This window comes from Hoplias malabaricus, chromosome X2 (genome assembly GCF_029633855.1).
Source record: "Hoplias malabaricus isolate fHopMal1 chromosome X2, fHopMal1.hap1, whole genome shotgun sequence".
Lineage (NCBI taxonomy): Eukaryota > Metazoa > Chordata > Actinopteri > Characiformes > Erythrinidae > Hoplias > Hoplias malabaricus.
This window is the reverse complement of record NC_089819.1, coordinates 26421627-26444579: the sequence shown is the minus strand read 5'-3', so window position 1 is coordinate 26444579 and position 22953 is coordinate 26421627. Positions and strand designations below refer to the sequence as shown.

General features: G+C 48.4%; 1 protein-coding gene across 2 annotated transcripts in view; it reads right to left on the bottom strand.

The window, feature by feature from the left end:
• The window catches only part of LOC136676388 (fibrosin-1-like protein), a 283573-nt gene extending 260974 nt beyond the window's left edge, over nt 1-22599 (bottom strand). For both annotated transcript variants that reach the window (XM_066653363.1, XM_066653364.1), the window contains exon 1: nt 21528-22599. In XM_066653363.1, coding sequence (XP_066509460.1) covers nt 21528-21836 — 309 coding nt within the window. In that variant the 5' untranslated portion in view covers nt 21837-22599. The remainder of the gene's footprint in view (nt 1-21527) is intronic.
• Nucleotides 22600-22953: the final 354 nt, after the last annotated feature.

The following is a 22953-nucleotide window of genomic DNA, read 5'->3' as shown; positions in this document are numbered from 1 at the left end:
AAACCCCCCGACCAATCATCATCCCTCACTAAACCCCTCTGACCAATCATAATCCCTCACTAAACCCCTTCGACCAATCATCATCCCTCACTAAACCACTCCGACCAATCATCATCCCTCACTAAACCACTCAGAACAATCATCATCCCTCACTAAACCCCTCCGACCAATCATCATCCCTCACTAACCCCCTCTGACCAATCATCATCCCTCACTAACCCCCTCTGACCAATCATCATCCCTCACTAAACCTCTCCGACCAAACATCATCCCTTACTAAACCCCTCCAACCAATCATCGTCCCTCACTAAACCCCTGACCAATCATCATCCCTCACTAACCCCCTCCGACCAATCATCATCCCTCACTAACCCCCTCTGACCAATCATCATCCCTCACTAAACCTCTCCGACCAAACATCGTCCCTCACTAAACCCCTCCGACCAATCATCATCCCTCACTAAATCCCTCTGACCAATCATCATCCCTCACTAACCTCCTCTGACCAATCATCATCCCTCACTAAACTCCTCCGACCAAACATCATCCCTCACTAACCCCCTCTGGCCAATCATCATCCCTCACTATTGTGCGGTTAGGTGATGGCTAGCATCTCATCCGGATAATATGAGTCCTTCTAAAAGGTTGCTATGGTATCCCAGGTAGTTGCTAGGAAGTTGCTATGGAATCCCAACAGTTGCTAGGGTATTGCTTAGGAGTGGTGATGGAGGGAGCATTTAAGGGGTAACTATGTAATCCCAAGTGGTTGCTAAGTGATTGCTATGGTTCCATAGTTACTGTAAAGTGAATATAAACACGTACACATGCTCACGGTGTATTTACATACACTTCCCACTTCCTTTTCCTGCCTTTCCCTTCCCCCTCCCTCTGGCTACCCTTCTTTCTCTCTCACACATAGTTTCTCTTTCTCTTTTTCTCTCTTTTCTCTCTTCCTTTCTGTCTCTATTCTGTCACAGTCTCTCTCTCTCTCTCTCACTCACACACACACACACACACACACACACAGTCTCTCTATCTCTCTCTCTCTCTCTCTCTCTCTCTCTCACACACACACACACACCGTCTCTCTCTCTCTCTTTCTCTCTCTCTCTCTCTCTCACAGTCTCTCTCTCACACACAGTCGCTCTCTCTCTGTCTCACTCTCTCTCACAGTGAAAGGATGCAGCCCTTCATGTAAAACACAACAGGTTTCCTGTGATTACATCATACACACCAGTGTGTTTGTGTGTGGTGTGGGTTAGAGGTGTGTGTGTGTGTGTGTGTGTGTGTGTGTGTGTGAGTGGTCATTTGATGAGCAGCAGTCCCTTAACTTAATCCCTCTAACTTAAAGTAGAGCTTTAAGTTTTATGTTCTTATCTCTCTCTCTCTCTCTCTCTCTCTCTCTCTCTCTCTCTCTCTCAAGCATTTGAATTAAATTATAAGTTTGGGCGTCAGCTCTTCTAAAAACCCTCTTATAACTCTGAGTTCTGTGACAGCAATGTTTCACTGAGAAACAGACGAGATCTCAGAGAGACGAATAACAGCCCATGCACACCTCTCTAACATCCTGTCCCAAGAACATGGTAATCACTAAAATAATAAACACATATTATTTATGAGTCAATGTCTATGAGTGTGGAGAGCTGCTATTCTCTCTGGTTTGTTTACATTCAAAAGCTTCACATATTTTAAGATGGAGCAGTGTGTGTGAGTAAGAAGTGACTGTATCTTTTAATGTGGAGCGGTGTGTGTGAGTAAGAAGCGACTGTATCTTTTAATGTGGAGCGGTGTGTGAGTAAGAAGCGACTGTATCTTTTAAGGTGGAGCGGTGTGTGAGAGTAAGAAGCGACTGTATCTTTTAAAGTGGAGTGGTGTGTGAGTAAGAAGCGACTGTATCTTTTAATGTGGAGCGGTGTGTGTGAGTAAGAAGTGACTGTATCTTTTAAGGTGGAGCGGTGTGTGAGAGTAAGAAGCGACTGTATCTTTTAAGGTGGAGCGGTGTGTGAGTAAGAAGCGACTGTATCTTTTAAGGTGGAGCGGTGTGTGTGAGTAAGAAGAGACTGTATCTTTTAAGGTGGAGCGTTGTGTGTGAGTAAGAAGTGACTGTATCTTTTAATGTGGAGCGGTGCGTGAGAGTAAGAAGCGACTGTATCTTTTAAGGTGGAGCGGTGTGTGTGAGTAAGAAGCGACTGTATCTTTTAAGGTGGAGCGGTGTGTGTGAGTAAGATGCGACTGTATCTTTTAATGTGGAGCGATGTGTGTGAGTAAGAAGCGACTGTATCTTTTAATGTGGAGCGGTGTGTGTGAGTAAGAAGCGACTGTATCTTTTAATGTGGAGCGGTGTGTGAGTAAGAAGCGACTGTATCTTTTAAGGTGGAGCGGTGTGTGAGAGTAAGAAGCGACTGTATCTTTTAAGGTGGAGTGGTGTGTGAGTAAGAAGCGACTGTATCTTTTAAGGTGGAGCGGTGTGTGTGAGTAAGAAGTGACTGTATCTTTTAAGGTGGAGCAGTGCGTGAGAGTAAGAAGCGACTGTATCTTTTAAGGTGGAGCGGTGTGTGAGTAAGAAGCGACTGTATCTTTTAAGGTGGAGCAGTGTGTGTGAGTAAGGAGCGGCTGTATCTTTTAAGGTGGAGCGATGTGTGTGAGTAAGAAGCAACTGTATCTTGTTGGTGTCTGAAGTGTAAATCGTCTGTAAGTGTTTATTCACTGTTTGAATTCCCACAGAAACTCATGTGTAACTCGAGCTGTTTAGTTTTGTAGCACTTTCGCTCTGTGTTTACTTTCATGCAGTTAGCACTCTCCTGAATTTAGAGTCAGTTCCACCTTAAGTAATGTAACTGTAACAGCAAAAATAAGTCAGTTTAGGTGTGTCTGTTACTGTGTGTCTAAGTGTTGCAGTGAGTGAATGTGTGTGTGGAGGGCACCTTTGTCTGTGTTATGTCTGTCGTCTCTCTCCTCTAGACAACCTCAAATATTAGTTCTCTCTCTCTCTCTCTCTCTCTCTCTCTCTCTCTCTCTCTCTCTCTCTCTCTCTCTCTCTCTGGCACTGACTTTAAAAATCCTGCAGGAATGCTTCATTACAAATGGGGTCTTAGTCTGTCACTAAAACATGTTACAGTGACTGGGTGAGTGTGTGGGTGACTGGGTGAGTGAGTTACTGAGTGAGTGTGAGTGTGACTGGGTGAGTGTGAGTGTGAATGGGTGAGTGTGAGTGTGAATGGGTGAGTGTGTGAGTGACTGGGAGGATGTGAGTGTGAATGGGTGAGTGAGTGAATGAGTTACTGTGTGTGTGACTAGGTGAGTGTGTGAGTGACTGGGTGAGTGAGTGAGTTACTGGGTGAGTGAGTGAGTTACTGGGTGAGTGTGTGAGTGACTGGGTGAGTGAGTGAGTGACTGGGTGAGTGAATGAGTGACTGGGTGAGTGAGTGACTGGGTGAGTGAGTGACTGGGTGAGTGTATGAGTGACTGGGTGAGTGAGTGAGTGACTGGGTGAGTGAGTGACTGGGTGAGTGAGTGAGTGTGTTACTGTGTGCGTGTGTGACTAGGTGAGTGAGTGAGTTACTGGGTGAGTGTATGAGTGACTGGGTGAGTGAGTGAGTGACTGGGTGAGTGAGTGACTGGGTGAGTGAGTGAATGTGTTACTGTGTGCGTGTGACTAGGTGAGTGAGTGAGTTACTGGGTGAGTGTATGAGTGACTGGGTGAGTGAGTGAGTGACTGGGTGAGTGAGTGAGTTACTGGGTGAGTGTGTGAGTGACTGGGTGAGTGAGTGAGTGACTGGGTGAGTGAGTGAGTTACTGGGTGAGTGAGTGAGAGACTGGGTGAGTGAGTGAGTGACTGGGTGAGTGTGTGAGTGTGACTGGGTGAGTGTATGAGTGACTGGGTGAGTGAGTGAGTTACTGGGAGAGTAAATGAATGACTGTGTGTGTGTGTAAGTGACTGGGTGTGTGAGAGTGACTGAGAGAGTTATAGCCCCCAAAAATCACCACACACACACACACACACACACACACACACACAAACAGAAAGAGAGAGAAATATAAGAACAACTAGATGTAAAACAGGGCAAGTGTGTGAAGAACTAGAAAGGAAAAGTAAGGTGATAAATGTATGTCCATATAAGGAGTCGTGGGTGTGGCTGGATGAATGAGTGACTGATATTAATTATGCTGTATACTAACACCCTCTCTCTCCCTTTATTCTTTCTCTGTGCTCTCTCTCTGTGTTCTCCCTCTATTCTCTCTCTTGTTTTTTTTCTCTCTCTGTTCTCCCTCTATTCTCTCTCGTGTTCTCTCTCTCTCTCTCTCCTCTCTCTCTCTCTCTCTGTCCTCTCTCTCTCTCTCTCTCTCACTCTCTCTTGCTCTCTCTGTCTCTCTCCCTCTTTCTCTCTCTCTCTCTCTCTTTCTCTCTCTCTCTCTCTCTCTCTCTCTCTGTGTAGAACAGAGGTTGTGTTCAGTCGGTGGTGAACAGTAGAAGGGTTGTACCTTGTGGGTGATGTTAGCGACGTTAGCTCATTTACCCTTTGTTTGTAGTCAATTTCTGAAACAGACCTTGCTTCAGAACCAATTACAGTCGCCAACAGAACCCAACAGAACCACACACAACACAGCAGTAACAAGCAGAACACAACCTTACAAAACCAGCCATGGGGACCCAACAGAACCCAGATCATAACAGAACCAAACCCAGCAAAACCCAGATCATAACAGAACCAAACCCAACAGAACACAACAGAACCCAGATCATAACAGAACCTAACCCAACAGTACCCAGATCATAACAGAACCAAACCCAGCACAACCCAGATCATAACAGAACCAAACCCAACAGAACCCAACAGCACCCAGATCATAACAGAACCCAACAGAACCCAGGCCATAATAAAACCAAACCCAACACAACTCAGATCATAACAGAACCCAACAGAACCCAGGTCATAACAGAACCAATCCCAGCACAACCCAGATCATAAAAGAACCAAACCCAACACAACCCAACAGCACCCAGATCATAACAAAACCCAACAGAACCCAGGTCATAACAGAACCAAAGTTAACACAACTCAGATCATAACAGAACCCAACAGAACCCAGATCATAACAGAACCAATCCCAGCACAACCCAGATCATAAAAGAACCAAACCCAACACAACCCAACAGCACCCAGATCATAACAGAACCCAACACAACCCAGGTCATAAAAGAACCAAACTTAACAAAACTCAGATCATAACAGAACCCAACAGAACCCAGGTCATAACAGAACCAAACCCAACACAGCCCAGATCATAACAGAACCCAGGTCATAACAGAACCAAAACCCAACAGAACCCAGATCATAATAGAACTAAACCCAACAGAACCTAGATCATAACAGAAACACACCCAAAAAAAACCAACAGAACCCAGATCATAACAGAACCAACCCCAACACAACCCAGATCATAACAGAACCAGACCCAACACATCCCAGATCATAAAAGAACCCAGGTCATAATAGAACCAAACCCAACAAAACCCAACAGAGCCCAGATCATAAGAGAAACACACCCAAAAAAACCCAACAGAACCCAGGTCATAACAGAACCAAACCCAACACAGCCCAGATCATAACAGAACCCAGGTCATAACAGAACCAAAACCCAACAGAACCCAGATCATAATAGAACTAAACCCAACACAACCCAACAGAACCTAGATCATAACAGAAACACACCCAAAAAAACCCAACAGAACCCAGATCATAACAGAACCAACCCCAACACAACCCAGATCATAACAGAACCAGACCCAACACATCCCAGATCATAAAAGAACCCAGGTCATAATAGAACCAAACCCAACAAAACCCAACAGAGCCCAGATCATAAGAGAAACACACCCAAAAAAACCCAACACATCCCAGATAATAACAGAACCCAGGTCATAATAGAACCAAACCCAACACAACCCAACAGAACCCAGATCATAACAGAAACACACCCAAAAAAAACTAACAGAACCCAGATCATAACAGAACCAACCCCAACACAACCCAGGTCATAACAGAACCAGACCCAACACAACCCAACAGCACCCAGATCATAACAGAACCCAACAGAACCCAGGTCATAATAAAACAAACCCAACACAACTCAGATCCTAACAGAACCCAACAGAACCCAGGTCATAACAGAACCAAACCTAACACAACTCAGATCATAACAGAACCCAACAGAACCCAGGTCATAAAAGAACCAAACCCAACACATCCCAGATCATAACAGAACCCAGGTCATAATAGAACCAAACCCAACACAACCCAACAGAACCCAGATCATAACAGAACCACACCCAAAAAAACCCAACAGAACCCAGATCATAACAGAACCCAGGTCATAACAGAACCAAAACCAACACAACCCAACAGAACCCAGATCATAACAGAACCAAACCCAACAGAACCCAGATCATAGCAGAACCCAACAAGAGACTGTCGGTTCTGACTCAAACACAACGTTTCACCTTAAAAGACGCAGAACTTCTGAACATAAACTAACTGCGTATCCCCAGAATCACAGAGGTCTCCTTTAAGCCCCAGGTCACTGAGACCCACACATAAAGAGCTGCTTGTTGTTCGAGGAGCTAAAGTAAAGCGTTTGCTGAGTGTGCAGCTGAACTGTGGAATAATCTTCCTGGAAATTACTCTCCGAGTCCTACCCTCTTTTATTCTGCAGCTTTCTTTAACTGTCATCGTGGCCCATGTAGTTTGTATTTTTATTGGTCTTTTGTTGCTATTTTTTGTCTGATTTACATAATTTTATGTGAAGCACTTTAAAGAGTTGTGTCTTGTGTTCTCTTTAAAACAAACACAGAGGTTTAATCCTAAATCCCTCCATCCTCCGTCTGTAGTGCACTACACACGTCCTGAAACGACTGAATCTAGATGTTAACAGTGCAGTATATATTTCTAACACACATCATTTCTATTTATTCATCTGTGTGAATCTGAACTCTAGTGCTGTCTGTGTGTGTACAGTGTAGTTCGTGACTGATGTAGTTCACTGTAGAGGGAGCGAGGAGCTGTGTGTGTACAGTGTAGTTTGTGACTGATGTAGTTCACTGTAGAGGGAGAGAGGAGCTGTGTGTGTACAGTGTAGTTTATGACTGATGTAGTTCACTGTAGAGGGAGCGAGGAGCTGTGTGTGTACAGTGTAGTTTGTGACTGATGTAGTTCACTGTAGAGGGAGCGAGGAGCTGTGTGTGTACAGTGTAGTTTGTGACTGATGTAGTTCACTGTAGAGGGAGCGAGGAGCTGTGTGTGTACAGTGTAGTTCGTGACTGATGTAGTTCACTGTAGAGGGAGCGAGGAGCTGTGTGTGTACAGTGTAGTTTGTGACTGATGTAGTTCACTGTAGAGGGAGCGAGGAGCTGTGTGTGTACAGTGTAGTTCGTGACTGATGTAGTTCACTGTAGAGGGAGCGAGGAGCTGTGTGTGTACAGTGTAGTTTGTGACTGATGTAGTTTACTGTAGAGGGAGAGAGGAGCTGTGTGTGTACAGTGTAGTTTATGACTGATGTAGTTCACTGTAGAGGGAGCGAGGAGCTGTGTGTGTACAGTGTAGTTTGTGACTGATGTAGTTCACTGTAGAGGGAGCGAGGAGCTGTGTGTGTACAGTGTAGTTCGTGACTGATGTAGTTCACTGTAGAGGGAGCGAGGAGCTGTGTGTGTACAGTGTAGTTCGTGACTGATGTATTTCACTGTAGAGGGAGCGAGGAGCTGTGTGTGTACAGTGTAGTTTGTGACTGATGTAGTTCACTGTAGAGGGAGAGAGGAGCTGTGTGTGTACAGTGTAGTTTATGACTGATGTAGTTCACTGTAGAGGGAGCGAGGAGCTGTGTGTGTACAGTGTAGTTTGTGACTGATGTAGTTCACTGTAGAGGGAGCGAGGAGCTGTGTGTGTACAGTGTAGTTTGTGACTGATGTAGTTCACTGTAGAGGGAGCGAGGAGCTGTGTGTGTACAGTGTAGTTTGTGACTGATGTAGTTCACTGTAGAGGGAGCGAGGAGCTGTGTGTGTACAGTGTAGTTTGTGACTGATGTAGTTCACTGTAGAGGGAGCGAGGAGCTGTGTGTGTACAGTGTAGTTTGTGACTGATGTAGTTCACTGTAGAGGGAGCGAGGAGCTGTGTGTGTACAGTGTAGTTTGTGACTGATGTAGTTCACTGTAGAGGGAGCGAGGAGCTGTGTGTGTACAGTGTAGTTTGTGACTGATGTAGTTCACTGTAGAGGGAGCGAGGAGCTGTGTGTGTACAGTGTAGTTTGTGACTGATGTAGTTCACTGTAGAGGGAGCGAGGAGCTGTGTGTGTACAGTGTAGTTTGTGACTGATGTAGTTCACTGTAGAGGGAGCGAGGAGCTGTGTGTGTACAGTGTAGTTTGTGACTGATGTAGTTCACTGTAGAGGGAGCGAGGAGCTGTGTGTGTACAGTGTAGTTCGTGACTGATGTAGTTCACTGTAGAGGGAGCGAGGAGCTGTGTGTGTACAGTGTAGTTTGTGACTGATGTAGTTCACTGTAGAGGGAGAGAGGAGCTGTGTGTGTACAGTGTAGTTTGTGACTGATGTAGTTCACTGTAGAGGGAGCGAGGAGCTGTGTGTGTACAGTGTAGTTCGTGACTGATGTAGTTCACTGTAGAGGGAGCGAGGAGCTGTGTGTGTACAGTGTAGTTTGTGACTGATGTAGTTCACTGTAGAGGGAGCGAGGAGCTGTGTGTGTACAGTGTAGTTCGTGACTGATGTAGTTCACTGTAGAGGGAGCGAGGAGCTGTGTGTGTACAGTGTAGTTTGTGACTGATGTAGTTCACTGTAGAGGGAGAGAGGAGCTGTGTGTGTACAGTGTAGTTTATGACTGATGTAGTTCACTGTAGAGGGAGCGAGGAGCTGTGTGTGTACAGTGTAGTTTGTGACTGATGTAGTTCACTGTAGAGGGAGCGAGGAGCTGTGTGTGTACAGTGTAGTTCGTGACTGATGTAGTTCACTGTAGAGGGAGCGAGGAGCTGTGTGTGTACAGTGTAGTTCGTGACTGATGTAGTTCACTGTAGAGGGAGCGAGGAGCTGTGTGTGTACAGTGTAGTTCGTGACTGATGTAGTTCACTGTAGAGGGAGCGAGGAGCTGTGTGTGTACAGTGTAGTTTGTGACTGATGTAGTTCACTGTAGAGGGAGCGAGGAGCTGTGTGTGTACAGTGTAGTTTATGACTGATGTAGTTCACTGTAGAGGGAGCGAGGAGCTGTGTGTGTACAGTGTAGTTTGTGACTGATGTAGTTCACTGTAGAGGGAGCGAGGAGCTGTGTGTGTACAGTGTAGTTTGTGACTGATGTAGTTCACTGTAGAGGGAGCGAGGAGCTGTGTGTGTACAGTGTAGTTCGTAACTGATGTAGTTCACTTTAGAGGGAGCGAGGAGCTGTGTGTGTACAGTGTAGTTCGTGACTGATGTAGTTCACTGTAGAGGGAGAGAGGAGCTGTGTGTGTACAGTGTAGTTTATGACTGATGTAGTTCACTGTAGAGGGAGCGAGGAGCTGTGTGTGTACAGTGTAGTTTGTGACTGATGTAGTTCACTGTAGAGGGAGAGAGGAGCTGTGTGTGTACAGTGTAGTTTGTGACTGATGTAGTTCACTGTAGAGTGAGCGAGGAGCTGTGTGTGTACAGCGTAGTTTGTGACTGATGTAGTTCACTGTAGAGGGAGTGAGGAGTGTGTGATGTCAGTGTTTCAGAAAAGATCAGTTTTCCTCCTCCACACAGAACAGAGACCATAGCGTCTCCACAGACCTCCTCCTGGGAGAGCGATTAGACAAACCTTAATTTTCATTGACATACAGCACTGTGTTCAAGGGATGGAAGGAAAAATCTCCCAAGAATATCAACTTCTAAAAATGTCTGGATCTGTGTGAATGGGGCCTGAGGGACGGCTGATCCGCACCAGCACAACACACACTCACACACCACCACCACGTCAGTGTCACTGTCTCTTTCTCACTCTCTTCATCTCTGCCATCATCATTTAAGTTCCATCATCTATAAATACCTCTATAACTACACAATCAATCCACCGTGTGACACCGACCCCAAACAGGAACACATGGCTTTATTTTATATGATGAAACTGTCCTGACGTGTCCTAACATGACCTAACGTGCCCTAATGTGTCCTAACATGACCTAATGTGTCCTAACATGACCTAATGTATCCTAACATGACCTAATGTGTCCTAACATGACCTAATGTATCCTAACATGACCTAACGTGCCCTAATGTGTCCTAACATGACCTAATGTGTCCTAACATGACCTAACGTGTCCTAACATGACCTAATGTATCCTAACATGACCTAATGTGTCCTAACATGACCTAACGTGTCCTAACATGACCTAATGTATCCTAACATGACCTAATGTGTCCTAACATGACCTAATGTATCCTAACATGACCTAACGTGCCCTAATGTGTCCTAACATGACCTAACGTGTCCTAACATGACCTAACGTGTCCTAACATGACCTAACGTGCCCTAATGTGTCCTAACATGACCTAACGTGTCCTAACATGACCTAACGTGCCCTAATGTGTCCTAACATGGCCTAACGTGCCCTAATGTATCCTAACATTACCTAATGTGTCCTAACATTACCTAATGTGTCCTAACATTACCTAATGTATCCTAACATGACGTAATGTGTCCTAACATGACCTAATGTGTCCTAACATGACCTAACGTGCCCTAATGTATCCTAACATGACCTAATGTGTCCTAACATGACCTAATGTGTCCTAACATGACCTAACGTGCCCTAATGTATCCTAACATTACCAAATGTATCCTAACATGACCTAATGTGTCCTAACATGACCTGACGTGTCCTAACATGACCTAACATGTCCTAACATGACCTAATGTATCCTAACATGACCTAATGTGTCCTAACATGACCTAATGTATCTTAACATTACCTAACGTGCCCTAATGTATCCTAACATGACCTAATGTGTCCTAACATGACCTAATGTATCCTAACATGACCTAATGTGTCCTAACATGACCTAATGTATCCTAACATGACCTAATGTGTCCTAACATGACCTAATGTATCATAACATGACCTAATGTGTCCTAATGTGTCCTAACATGACCTAATGTGTCCTAACATGACCTAATGTGTCCTAACATGACCTAATGTGTCCTAACATGACCTAATGTGTCCTAATGTGTCCTAACATGACCTAATGTGTCCTTACATGACCTAATGTGTCCTAACATGACCTACAGTGTCCTAATCAACTTAACGTGACCTAACGCATTCTAACAAATCCTAATGTGACATAACATGTCCCACTTGGTCTAACAAGTCCTAACATGACCCAATGTGTCCTACCATGGTTTCAAAAGACCTGACATGTCCTAACATGGTCTAAAATGTTTTAATGTGAACACGGCCTAACATGTTTGAACAAGATGCTGGTGTATCAACATTAATCTCCCAAGGCTATGTTGATACCACTTTACGTTTTATGATGTAAAATTCCCAAATCCTCACAAGACAAATCTTAACAGACTATAAGAACACTAATACACACAACTCAAGCTACCAAAACATACTATGAAACAGAATGAATAGCTTTACATAACAGACCTAAACGTGACCACCATTACACCCCCCACCCCGACATAACAAATCATTATTTAAGGTCTATCATGACACAGTATGATACAAGCATCAGACATGCCTTCACACTGCATGACATAAGACACAACTCAAACATCAGGACATAACTTCATTAAACAGGTCCTTGGTCCTGCCCACCATCTCAGCGCACCAGACAAAGCATAACACAACATAAGATGACTCTCAACTCAGAAAACTCCAACAGGTCGCCTGTCTTCATCAGTAATGTCAGTCTCTTGGTCGTGCCCCTGTCTGGCTGCTGTTCGGCCCTGTTCTCAAGCGAACCGCCTGCTCTCACTGCTATAGTGTGTGAGGGGCTCCAATGGTTCACACCAGTTGCAGCATATCAATTACTTGATTTTTTTAACCTGAATTTGGACATAATCGTGCAGTGTAAACTCTTTACCAACTCAAATCTGTACAAGGTCCATCAACAGCCAATGAGAATACAGCACAGAAAGTAAACATAGGCTCGTGCCGGGGACCTCTGCAGTGAGGATGAATTAAATGACAAAAGCAAGACATCACATAGTGAAATATGCACATGTCCACAAATGACCAGTGTTCCTGTAAAAGAAACAACATAGTGGGACACAGATCACACTCCATTCCACTTTAAATGATGCAGCACAGTGGAGCTCGCTTCTGCTACCGCTGATGTTTCTGAACCATTTAAGATGGAAAACAGCCTTGAGTATGGGGCCAGCCTGGGCCTAATGGTTAGTGACAGGGTTTGGTACCGGAAGGTTGCTGGTTCGATCCCCAGGACCGGCGGGGAACATCCACGGCTGAAGTGCCCTTGAGCAAGGCACTGAACCCCCAAATACTCCCCAGGATGACTTTTCGTCGCTCTGGGTGTGTGGTCACACCCCTTAGTAAACTAGAGTGTGTGTGTGTGCTCACTGCCACAGATGGGTTAAATGCAGAAGACATATTCTCCGCAATGTGTAGAGACTGCACTGAACCCATCCACAACTCAAACTCATTTTTACATTGTACCTAGACAAAGAGCTTCCCCAGTCGTGTAGTGCGTCGTTCCCCAGTCGTGTAGTGCGTCGTTCCTCAGTTGTGTAGTGTGTCGTTCCCCAGTCGTGTAGTGCGTCGTTCTCCAGTCGTGTAGTGCGTCGTTCCCCAGTCGTGTAGTGCGTCGTTCCCCAGTCGTGTAGTAGTGCGACGTTCTCCAGTCGTGTAGTGCGTCGTTCCCCAGTCGTGTAGTAGTGCGTCATTCTCCAGTCGTGTAGTGCGACGTTCCCCAGTCGTGTAGTGCGTCGTTCCCCAGTCGTGTAATAGTGCAACGTTCTCCAGTCGTGTAGTGCGTCGTTCCCCAGTCGTGTAGTGCGTCGTTCCCCAGTCGTGTAGTGCGTCGTTCTCCAGTCGTGTAGTGCATCGTTCTCCAGTCATGTAGTAGTGCGTCGTTCTCCAGTCGTGTAGTAGTGCATCATTCTCCAGTCGTGTAGTAGAGCGTCGTTCCCCAGTCGTGTAGTGCGTCGTTCTCCAGTCGTGTAGTGCATCGTTCTCCAGTCATGTAGTAGTGCGTCGTTCTCCAGTCGTGTAGTAGTGCGTCATTCTCCAGTCGTGTAGTGCGTCATTCTCCAGTCGTGTAGTGCATCGTTCTCCAGTCGTGTAGTGCGCCGTTCTCCAGTCGTGTAGTGCGTCGTTCTCCAGTCGTGTAGTGCGTCGTTCTCTAGTCGTGTAGTAGTACATCGTTCTCCAGTCGTGTAGTGCGTCATTCTCCAGTCGTGTAGTGCAACTTTCTCCAGTCGTGTAGTAGTGCGTCATTCTCCAGTCGTGTAGTGCATCGTTCTCCAGTCGTGTAGTGCGCCGTTCTCCAGTCGTGTAGTGCGTCGTTCTCCAGTCGTGTAGTGCGTCGTTCTCCAGTCGTGTAGTAGTGCATCATTCTCCAGTCGTGTAGTGCGTCATTCTCCAGTCGTGTAGTGCATCGTTCTCCAGTCGTGTAGTGCGTCGTTCTCCAGTCGTGTAGTGCGCCGTTCTCCAGTCGTGTAGTAGTGTGTCGTTCTCCAGTCGTGTAGTTCGTCGTTCTCCAGTTGTGTAGTAGTGCATCATTCTCCAGTCGTGTAGTGCGTTATTCTCCAGTCATGTAGTGCATCGTTCTCCAGTCGTGTAGTAGTGCGTCATTCTCCAGTCGTGTAGTGCATCGTTCTCCAGTCGTGTAGTGCGCCGTTCTCCAGTCGTGCAGTAGTGTGTCGTTCTCCAGTCGAGTAGTTCGTCGTTCTCCAGTTGTGTAGTAGTGCATCATTCTCCAGTCGTGTAGTGCGTTATTCTCCAGTCATGTAGTGCATCGTTCTCCAGTCGTGTAGTAGTGCGTCATTCTCCAGTCGTGTAGTGCATCGTTCTCCAGTCGTGTAGTGCGTCGTTCTCCAGTCATGTAGTGCGTCGTTCCCCAGTCGTGTAGTGCGTCGTTCCCCAGTCGTGTAGTGCATCGTTCCCCAGTCGTGTAGTGCAACATTCCACAGTCGTGTAGTGCGTCAATCCCCAGTCATGTAGTAGTGCGACGTTCTCCAGTCGTGTAGTGCGACGTTCCCCAGTCGTGTAGTGCGCTGTTCAACAGTCGTGTAGTACTGCATCATTCTCCAGTCGTGTAGTGCGTCATTCTCCAGTCGTGTAGTGCATCGTTCTCCATTCGTGTAGAGCATCGTTCTCCAGTCGTGTAGTGCGTCGTTCCCCAGTCGTGTAGTGCGTCATTCTCCAGTCGTGTAGTAGTGCGTCATTCTCCAGTCGTGTAGTAGTGCGTCATTCTCCAGTCGTGTAGTGCGTCGTTCCCCAGTCGTGTAGTGCTTCGTTCCCCAGTCGTGTAGTGCGTCGTTCCCCAGTCGTGTAGTGCGTCGTTCTTCAGTCGTGTAGTGCGTCGTTCCCCAGTCGTGTAGTGCGACGTTCCCCAGTCGTGTAGTGCGTCGTTCCCCAGTCGTGTAGTAGTGCGACGTTCTCCGGTCGTGTAGTGCGTCGTTCCCCAGTCGTGTAGTAGTGCGTCATTCTCCAGCCGTGTAGTGCGTCGTTCCCCAGTCATGTAGTGCATCGTTGTCCAGTCATGTAGTAGTGTGTCGTTCCCCAGTCGTGTAGTGCGACGTTCCCCAGTCGTGTAGTGCACCGTTCTCCAGTCGTGTAGTGCGTCGTTCTCCAGTTGTGTAGTAGTGCATCATTCTCCAGTCATGTAGTGGTGCATCATTCTCCAGTCATGTAGTGCGTCATTCTCCAGTCATGTAGTAGTGCGTCATTCTCCAGTCGTGTAGTAGTGCGTCGTTCTCTAGTCATGTAGTAGTGCGTCATTCTCCAGTCGTGTAGTGCGTCATTCTCCAGTTGTGTAGTGCATCATTCTCCAGTCGTGTAGTAGTGCGTCGTTCCCCAGTCGTGTAGTGCGTCGTTCTCCAGTCGTGTAGTTCGTCGTTCCCCAGTCATGTAGTAGTGTGTCGTTCTCCAGTCGTGTAGTGCGTCATTCTCCAGTCGTGTAGTAGTGCGTCATTCTCCAGTCGTGTAGTAGTGCGTCATTCTCCAGTCGTGTAGTGCGTCATTCTCCAGTCGTGTAGTGCATCGTTCTCCAGTCGTGTAGTAGTGCGTCATTCTCCAGTCGTGTAGTGCGCCGTTCTCCAGTCGTGTAGTGCGTTATTCTCCAGTCATGTAGTGCATCGTTCTCCAGTCGTGTAGTAGTGCGTCATTCTCCAGTCGTGTAGTGCATCGTTCTCCAGTCGTGTAGTGCGCCGTTCTCCAGTCGTGCAGTAGTGTGTCGTTCTCCAGTCGAGTAGTTCGTCGTTCTCCAGTTGTGTAGTAGTGCATCATTCTCCAGTCGTGTAGTGCGTTATTCTCCAGTCATGTAGTGCATCGTTCTCCAGTCGTGTAGTAGTGCGTCATTCTCCAGTCGTGTAGTGCATCGTTCTCCAGTCGTGTAGTGCGTCGTTCTCCAGTCATGTAGTGCGTCGTTCCCCAGTCGTGTAGTGCGTCGTTCCCCAGTCGTGTAGTGCATCGTTCCCCAGTCGTGTAGTGCAACATTCCACAGTCGTGTAGTGCGTCAATCCCCAGTCATGTAGTAGTGCGACGTTCTCCAGTCGTGTAGTGCGACGTTCCCCAGTCGTGTAGTAGTGCGACGTTCTCCAGTCGTGTAGTGCATCATTCTCCAGTCGTGTAGTAGTGCGTCGTTCCCGAGTCGTGTAGTGCGTCGTTCTCCAGTCGTGTAGTGCATCGTTCTCCAGTCATGTAGCAGTGAGTCGTTCTCCAGTCGTGTAGTAGTGCGTCGTTCTCTAGTCATGTAGTACTGCGTCATTCTCCAGTCGTGTAGTGCGTCATTCTCCAGTTGTGTAGTGCATCATTCTCCAGTCGTGTAGTAGTGCGCCGTTCTCTAGTCGTGTAGTAGTGCGTCATTATCCAGTTGTGTAGTGCATCATTCTCCAGTTGTGTAGTAGTGCGTCGTTCCCCAGTCGTGTAGTGCGTCGTACTCCAGTCGTGTAGTGCGTTGTTCTCCAGTCATGTAGTAGTGTGTCGTTCTCCAGTCGTGTAGTAGTGCATCATTCTCCAGTCGTGTAGTCCGCTGTTCACCAGTCATGTAGTAGTGCATCATTCTCCAGTCGTGTAGTGCGTCATTCTCCAATCGTGTAGTGCATCGTTCTCCAGTCGTCTAGTGCATCGTTCTCCAGTCGTGTAGTAGTGCATCATTCTCCAGTCGTGTAGTGCGTCATTCTCCAGTCGTGTAGTGCATCGTTCTCCAGTCGTGTAGTAGTGCGTCATTCTCCAGTCGTGTAGTGCGCCATTCTCCAGTCGTGTAGTGCGTCGTTCTCCAGTCGTGTAGTGCATCGTTCTCCAGTCGTGTAGTGCGTCGTTCCCCAGTCGTGTAGTGCGTCGTTCCCCAGTCGTGTAGTGCGTCGTTCTCCAGTCGTGTAGTGCGTCATTCCCCAGTCGTGTAGTGCGACGTTCCCCGGTCGTGTAGTGCGTCGTTCCCCAGTCATGTAGTAGTGCGAAGTTCTACAGTCATGTATTAGTGCGTCGTTCTCCCGTCGTGTAGTGCATCGTTCTCCAGTCATGTAGTAGTGTGTCATTCCCCAGTCGTGTAGTAGTACGTCATTCTCCAGTCGTTTAGTGCGTCATTCTCCAGTCGTGTAGTGCATCGTTCTCTGGTCGTGTAGTAGTGCGTCATTCTCCAGTCGTGTAGTGCGTCATTCTCCAGTCGTGTAGTGCGTCATTCTCCAGTCGTGTAGTGCATCATTCTCCAGTCATGTAGTAGTGCGTCGTTCCCCAGTCGTGTAGTGCGTCGTTCTCCAGTCATGTAGTGCATCGTTCTCCAGTCATGTAGCAGTGCGTCGTTCTCCAGTCGTGTAGTAGTGCGTCATTGTCTAGTCATGTAGTAGTGCGTCGTTCTCCAGTCGTGTAGTGCGTTGTTCTCCAGTGATGTAGTAGTGTGTCGTTCTCCAGTCGTGTAGTAGTGCATCATTCTCCAGTCGTGTAGTGCGCTGTTCACCAGTCATGTAGTAGTGCATCATTCTCCAGTCGTGTAGTGCGTCATTCTCCAATCGTGTAGTGCATCGTTCTCCAGTCGTCTAGTGCATCGTTCTCCAGTCGTGTAGTTCGTCGTTCCCCAGTCGTGTAGTGCGTCATTCTCGAGTCGTGTAGTGCGTCATTCTCCAGTCGTGTAGTAGTGCGTCATTCTCCAGTCGTGTAGTAGTGCGTCATTCTCCAGTCGTGTAGTGCGTCATTCTCCAGTCGTGTAGTGCATCGTTCTCCAGTCGTGTAGTAGTGCATCATTCTCCACGTCATTCTCCAGTCGTGTAGTGCATCGTTCTCCAGTCGTGTAGTGCGCCGTTCTCCAGTCGTGTAGTGCGTCGTTCTCCAGTCGTGTAGTGCGTCGTTCTCCAGTCGTGTACTAGTGTGTCGTTCTCCAGTCGTGTAGTAGTGTGTCGTTCTCCAGTCGTGTAGTTCGTCATTCTCCAGTCGTGTAGTAGTGCATCATTCTCCAGTCGTGTAGTGCGTTATTCTCCAGTTATGTAGTGCATCGTTCTCCAGTCGTGTAGTAGTGCGTCATTCTCCAGTCGTGTAGTGCATCGTTCTCCAGTCGTGTAGTGCGTCGTTCTCCAGTCATGTAGTGCGTCGTTCCCCAGTCGTGTAGTGCGTCGTTCCCCAGTCGTGTAGTGCATCGTTCCCCAGTCGTGTAGTGCAACATTCCACAGTCGTGTAGTGCGTCAATCCCCAGTCATGTAGTAGTGCGACGTTCTCCAGTCGTGTAGTGCGACGTTCCCCAGTCGTGTAGTAGTGCGACGTTCTCCAGTCGTGTAGTGCATCATTCTCCAGTCGTGTAGTAGTGCGTCGTTCCCGAGTCGTGTAGTGCGTCGTTCTCCAGTCGTGTAGTGCATCGTTCTCCAGTCATGTAGCAGTGAGTCGTTCTCCAGTCGTGTAGTAGTGCGTCGTTCTCTAGTCATGTAGTACTGCGTCATTCTCCAGTCGTGTAGTGCGTCATTCTCCAGTTGTGTAGTGCATCATTCTCCAGTCGTGTAGTAGTGCGCCGTTCTCTAGTCGTGTAGTAGTGCGTCATTATCCAGTTGTGTAGTGCATCATTCTCCAGTTGTGTAGTAGTGCGTCGTTCCCCAGTCGTGTAGTGCGTCGTACTCCAGTCGTGTAGTGCGTTGTTCTCCAGTCATGTAGTAGTGTGTCGTTCTCCAGTCGTGTAGTAGTGCATCATTCTCCAGTCGTGTAGTCCGCTGTTCACCAGTCATGTAGTAGTGCATCATTCTCCAGTCGTGTAGTGCGTCATTCTCCAATCGTGTAGTGCATCGTTCTCCAGTCGTCTAGTGCATCGTTCTCCAGTCGTGTAGTAGTGCATCATTCTCCAGTCGTGTAGTGCGTCATTCTCCAGTCGTGTAGTGCATCGTTCTCCAGTCGTGTAGTAGTGCGTCATTCTCCAGTCGTGTAGTGCGCCATTCTCCAGTCGTGTAGTGCGTCGTTCTCCAGTCGTGTAGTGCATCGTTCTCCAGTCGTGTAGTGCGTCGTTCCCCAGTCGTGTAGTGCGTCGTTCCCCAGTCGTGTAGTGCGTCGTTCTCCAGTCGTGTAGTGCGTCATTCCCCAGTCGTGTAGTGCGACGTTCCCCGGTCGTGTAGTGCGTCGTTCCCCAGTCATGTAGTAGTGCGAAGTTCTACAGTCATGTATTAGTGCGTCGTTCTCCCGTCGTGTAGTGCATCGTTCTCCAGTCATGTAGTAGTGTGTCATTCCCCAGTCGTGTAGTAGTACGTCATTCTCCAGTCGTTTAGTGCGTCATTCTCCAGTCGTGTAGTGCATCGTTCTCTGGTCGTGTAGTAGTGCGTCATTCTCCAGTCGTGTAGTGCGTCATTCTCCAGTCGTGTAGTGCGTCATTCTCCAGTCGTGTAGTGCATCATTCTCCAGTCATGTAGTAGTGCGTCGTTCCCCAGTCGTGTAGTGCGTCGTTCTCCAGTCATGTAGTGCATCGTTCTCCAGTCATGTAGCAGTGCGTCGTTCTCCAGTCGTGTAGTAGTGCGTCATTGTCTAGTCATGTAGTAGTGCGTCGTTCTCCAGTCGTGTAGTGCGTTGTTCTCCAGTGATGTAGTAGTGTGTCGTTCTCCAGTCGTGTAGTAGTGCATCATTCTCCAGTCGTGTAGTGCGCTGTTCACCAGTCATGTAGTAGTGCATCATTCTCCAGTCGTGTAGTGCGTCATTCTCCAATCGTGTAGTGCATCGTTCTCCAGTCGTCTAGTGCATCGTTCTCCAGTCGTGTAGTTCGTCGTTCCCCAGTCGTGTAGTGCGTCATTCTCGAGTCGTGTAGTGCGTCATTCTCCAGTCGTGTAGTAGTGCGTCATTCTCCAGTCGTGTAGTAGTGCGTCATTCTCCAGTCGTGTAGTGCGTCATTCTCCAGTCGTGTAGTGCATCGTTCTCCAGTCGTGTAGTAGTGCATCATTCTCCACGTCATTCTCCAGTCGTGTAGTGCATCGTTCTCCAGTCGTGTAGTGCGCCGTTCTCCAGTCGTGTAGTGCGTCGTTCTCCAGTCGTGTAGTGCGTCGTTCTCCAGTCGTGTACTAGTGTGTCGTTCTCCAGTCGTGTAGTAGTGTGTCGTTCTCCAGTCGTGTAGTTCGTCATTCTCCAGTCGTGTAGTAGTGCATCATTCTCCAGTCGTGTAGTGCGTTATTCTCCAGTTATGTAGTGCATCGTTCTCCAGTCGTGTAGTAGTGCGTCATTCTCCAGTCGTGTAGTGCATCGTTCTCCAGTCGTGTAGTGCGTCGTTCCCCAGTCGTGTAGTGTGTCGTTCCCCAGTCGTGTAGTGCGTCGTTCCCCAGTCGTGTAGTGCGTCGTTCCCCAGTCGTGTAGTGTGTCATTCCCCAGTCGTGTAGTGCGACGTTCCCCAGTCGTGTAGTGCGTCGTTCCCCAGTCGTGTAGTAGTGCGAAGTTCTCCAGTCGTGTAGTGCGTCGTTCCCCAGTCGTGTAGTGCGTCGTTCTCCAGTCGTGTAGTGCGTCATTCCTCAGTCATGTAGTGCGACGTTCCCCAGTTGTGTAGTGCGTCGTTCCCCAGTCGTGTAGTAGTGCGACGTTCTCCAGTCGTGTAGTTCGTCGTTCCCCAGTCGTGTAGTACTGCATCATTCTCCAGTCGTGTAGTGCGTCGTTCTCCAGTCGTGTAGTAGTACATCATTCTCTAGTCGTGTAGTGCGTCATTCTCCAGTCGTGTAGTGCGTCGTTCTCCAGTCATGTAGTAGTACATCATTCTCTAGTCGTGTAGTGCGTCATTCTCCAGTCGTGTAGTGCACCGTTCTCCAGTCATGTAGTAGTGTGTCGTTCTCCAGTCGTGTAGTAGTGCATCATTCTCCAGTCGTGTAGTGTGTCATTCTCCAGTTGTGTAGTAGTGCATCATTCTCCAGTCGTGTAGTGCGTCATTCTCCAGTAATGTAGTGCATCGTTGTCCAGTCATGTAGTAGTGCGTCATTCCCCCATCGTGTAGTGCATCGTTCTCCAGTCATGTAGTAGTGTGTCGTTCCCCAGTAGTGTAGTAGTGCGTCATTCTCCAGTCGTGTACTGCATCGTTCTCCAGTCGTGTAGTGCGCCGTTCTCCAGTCGTGTAGTGCGTCGTTCTCCAGTCATGTAGTAGTGTGTCGTTCTCCAGTCGTGTAGTAGTGCGTCGTTCTCCAGTCGTGTAGTGCATCGTTCTCCAGTCGTGTAGTAGTGCATCATTCTCCAGTCGTGTAGTGCGTCATTCTCCAGTCGTGTAGTGCATCGTTCTCCAGTCGTGTAGTAGTGCGTCATTATCCAGTCGTGTAGTGCATCGTTCTCCAGTCGTGTAGTGCGTCGTTCCCCAGTCGTGTAGTGTGTCATTCTCCAGTCGTGTAGTGCTTCGTTCTCCAGTCGTGTAGTAGTGCGTCATTCTCCAGTCGTGTAGTGCGTCGTTCTCCAGTCGTGTAGTGCGTCGTTCTCCAGTCGTGTAGTGCGTCATTCTCCAGTCGTGTAGTGCGTCGTTCTCCAGTCGTGTAGTAGTGCGTCATTCTCCAGTCGTGTAGTAGTGCGTCATTCTCCAGTCGTGTAGTAGTGCGTCATTCTCCAGTCGTGTAGTGCGTCATTCTCCAGTCGTGTAGTGCGTCATTCTCCAGTCGTCCAATTATGGAGTCTATGCCTGACATTATATTACATGTAAATGTCGTCAAAAAACTGCTGTGTGGTGTGAGATTTGAAGTCTGCTTATAATCCGCCCTGAGTGTATAGCTGTGTAGCATATCCAAGGCTTAAAAGTGCCTACTATCTGCACTGCTGCTCTTTGCGCTGTATGCTGACTAGAGACTGCTGCTGCTTGGCCCTGCCCGCAGACTAACCCCATGCTCTCACCCCAGCTCCTCTGACACTCACCTCCAGCCTCTCCAGACTGAAGAAGCTGGTGATGGCGAACCCGTCGATGATGTCCTCCTCATCGTTTTCTTCATCGTCCAGTGAGGGTGATTCCTGCCGTTTCCGCCGAGGGTGATGATGCTGATGAAGAGGAAGTGGAGGGTGAGGAGCCTTACGCGCGGCTCTTTTTTGGCCCCGCCTCTTCACCCGCTTGTGCCCTGGCGCGCGCTTCTCTTGTTCCCGTTCGGATCCTGAGGAGGCGCTGGGGTCACGCATGGCACGCGCACGCAACGAGCGTGACCTGCGAATCTGCTTGGGTCTGATCTCCATGTCTCCCTGGATGCACGTGCACGTTAAAATGCGTGTGGTTGTGTGCACCTATACAACACAGTGACCTTGGGGCGCGTGCCTGAACAGAAAAACGTGCAAAGGGAAACCATAAAAATCCTTGTGGAACCCCAACACATAGACACACACAGGAGTGCGCGCGCGCCCGCACGCACATGCACGCGCACACATGGGCGCGCACGTGCGCGCGCACAAACGTTTCTCGCTGCCTCCCGAGAACCCTAAAAACAGGTGCCTGGGGAAGAGGAAGAGCGGGAGAAAGTAATCCAGATGTTTATTTACTCAGTGCACGTGCATAACCCGGCCGTGCACGGCGGCGGCAGCAGCAGCAGCTGGTCCGGTGCATGCTTGCATGCGCGCGCACGCACGCACACACATGCACGAAGGCAGGCGCGCGCACGCTGGCACGAAACAACAACAACAGCAACAGCAGCAGCAGCAAAGATGATGACAACGGCGCTACCGGCCGCGAAACGGATCCGGAGGAGCTCGGGGCTCGTGAAGAAGTCCGTCCTCGCCGCACGCGCTGTTTGGAGCCTAACAAGTTTCAGCTGCGCCGCGTGCAACACGATCCCGATCCCTGTGCGCGTGTCGCGTCGCGTGCGTGACCCAGCAGCGGTCCAATCCCACAGCGCCGAGAAAAACACACGCAGACATAAGAGAACGTGTCCACTCCCACACACACACAGGGTCCACGCGCCTGCAGAGCGTTCAGTCTGCACCTCTCTCTCGCTCTCTCGCTCTCTCTCCCTCCCTCCCTCTCTCTCTCTCCCTCCCTCTCTCTCTCGCTCTCTCTCTCTCTCTCTCTCTCTGCACCGTGTATATCCACAGCCCTGAAAAACTGACGCACTTCCGCCACCTCACAGAGTGCCAGAGGAAGTGAAGTGAAGCTGGAGTCTCTCTCTCTCTCTTTCTCTCTCTCTCTCTCTCGGTGTGTGTGTGTGTGTCTCTCTCTCTGCTCACTTTTTCTTTTCCCCTCTTTTCAAGCTTCAGAATATTTTTCCTATTCTCTCTCAACACACGTTCTTAAACACCTCTCTCTCTCTCTCTCTCTCTTGCTCTCTCTCTCTCTCTCTCTCTCTCTCTCTCTCTCTCTCTC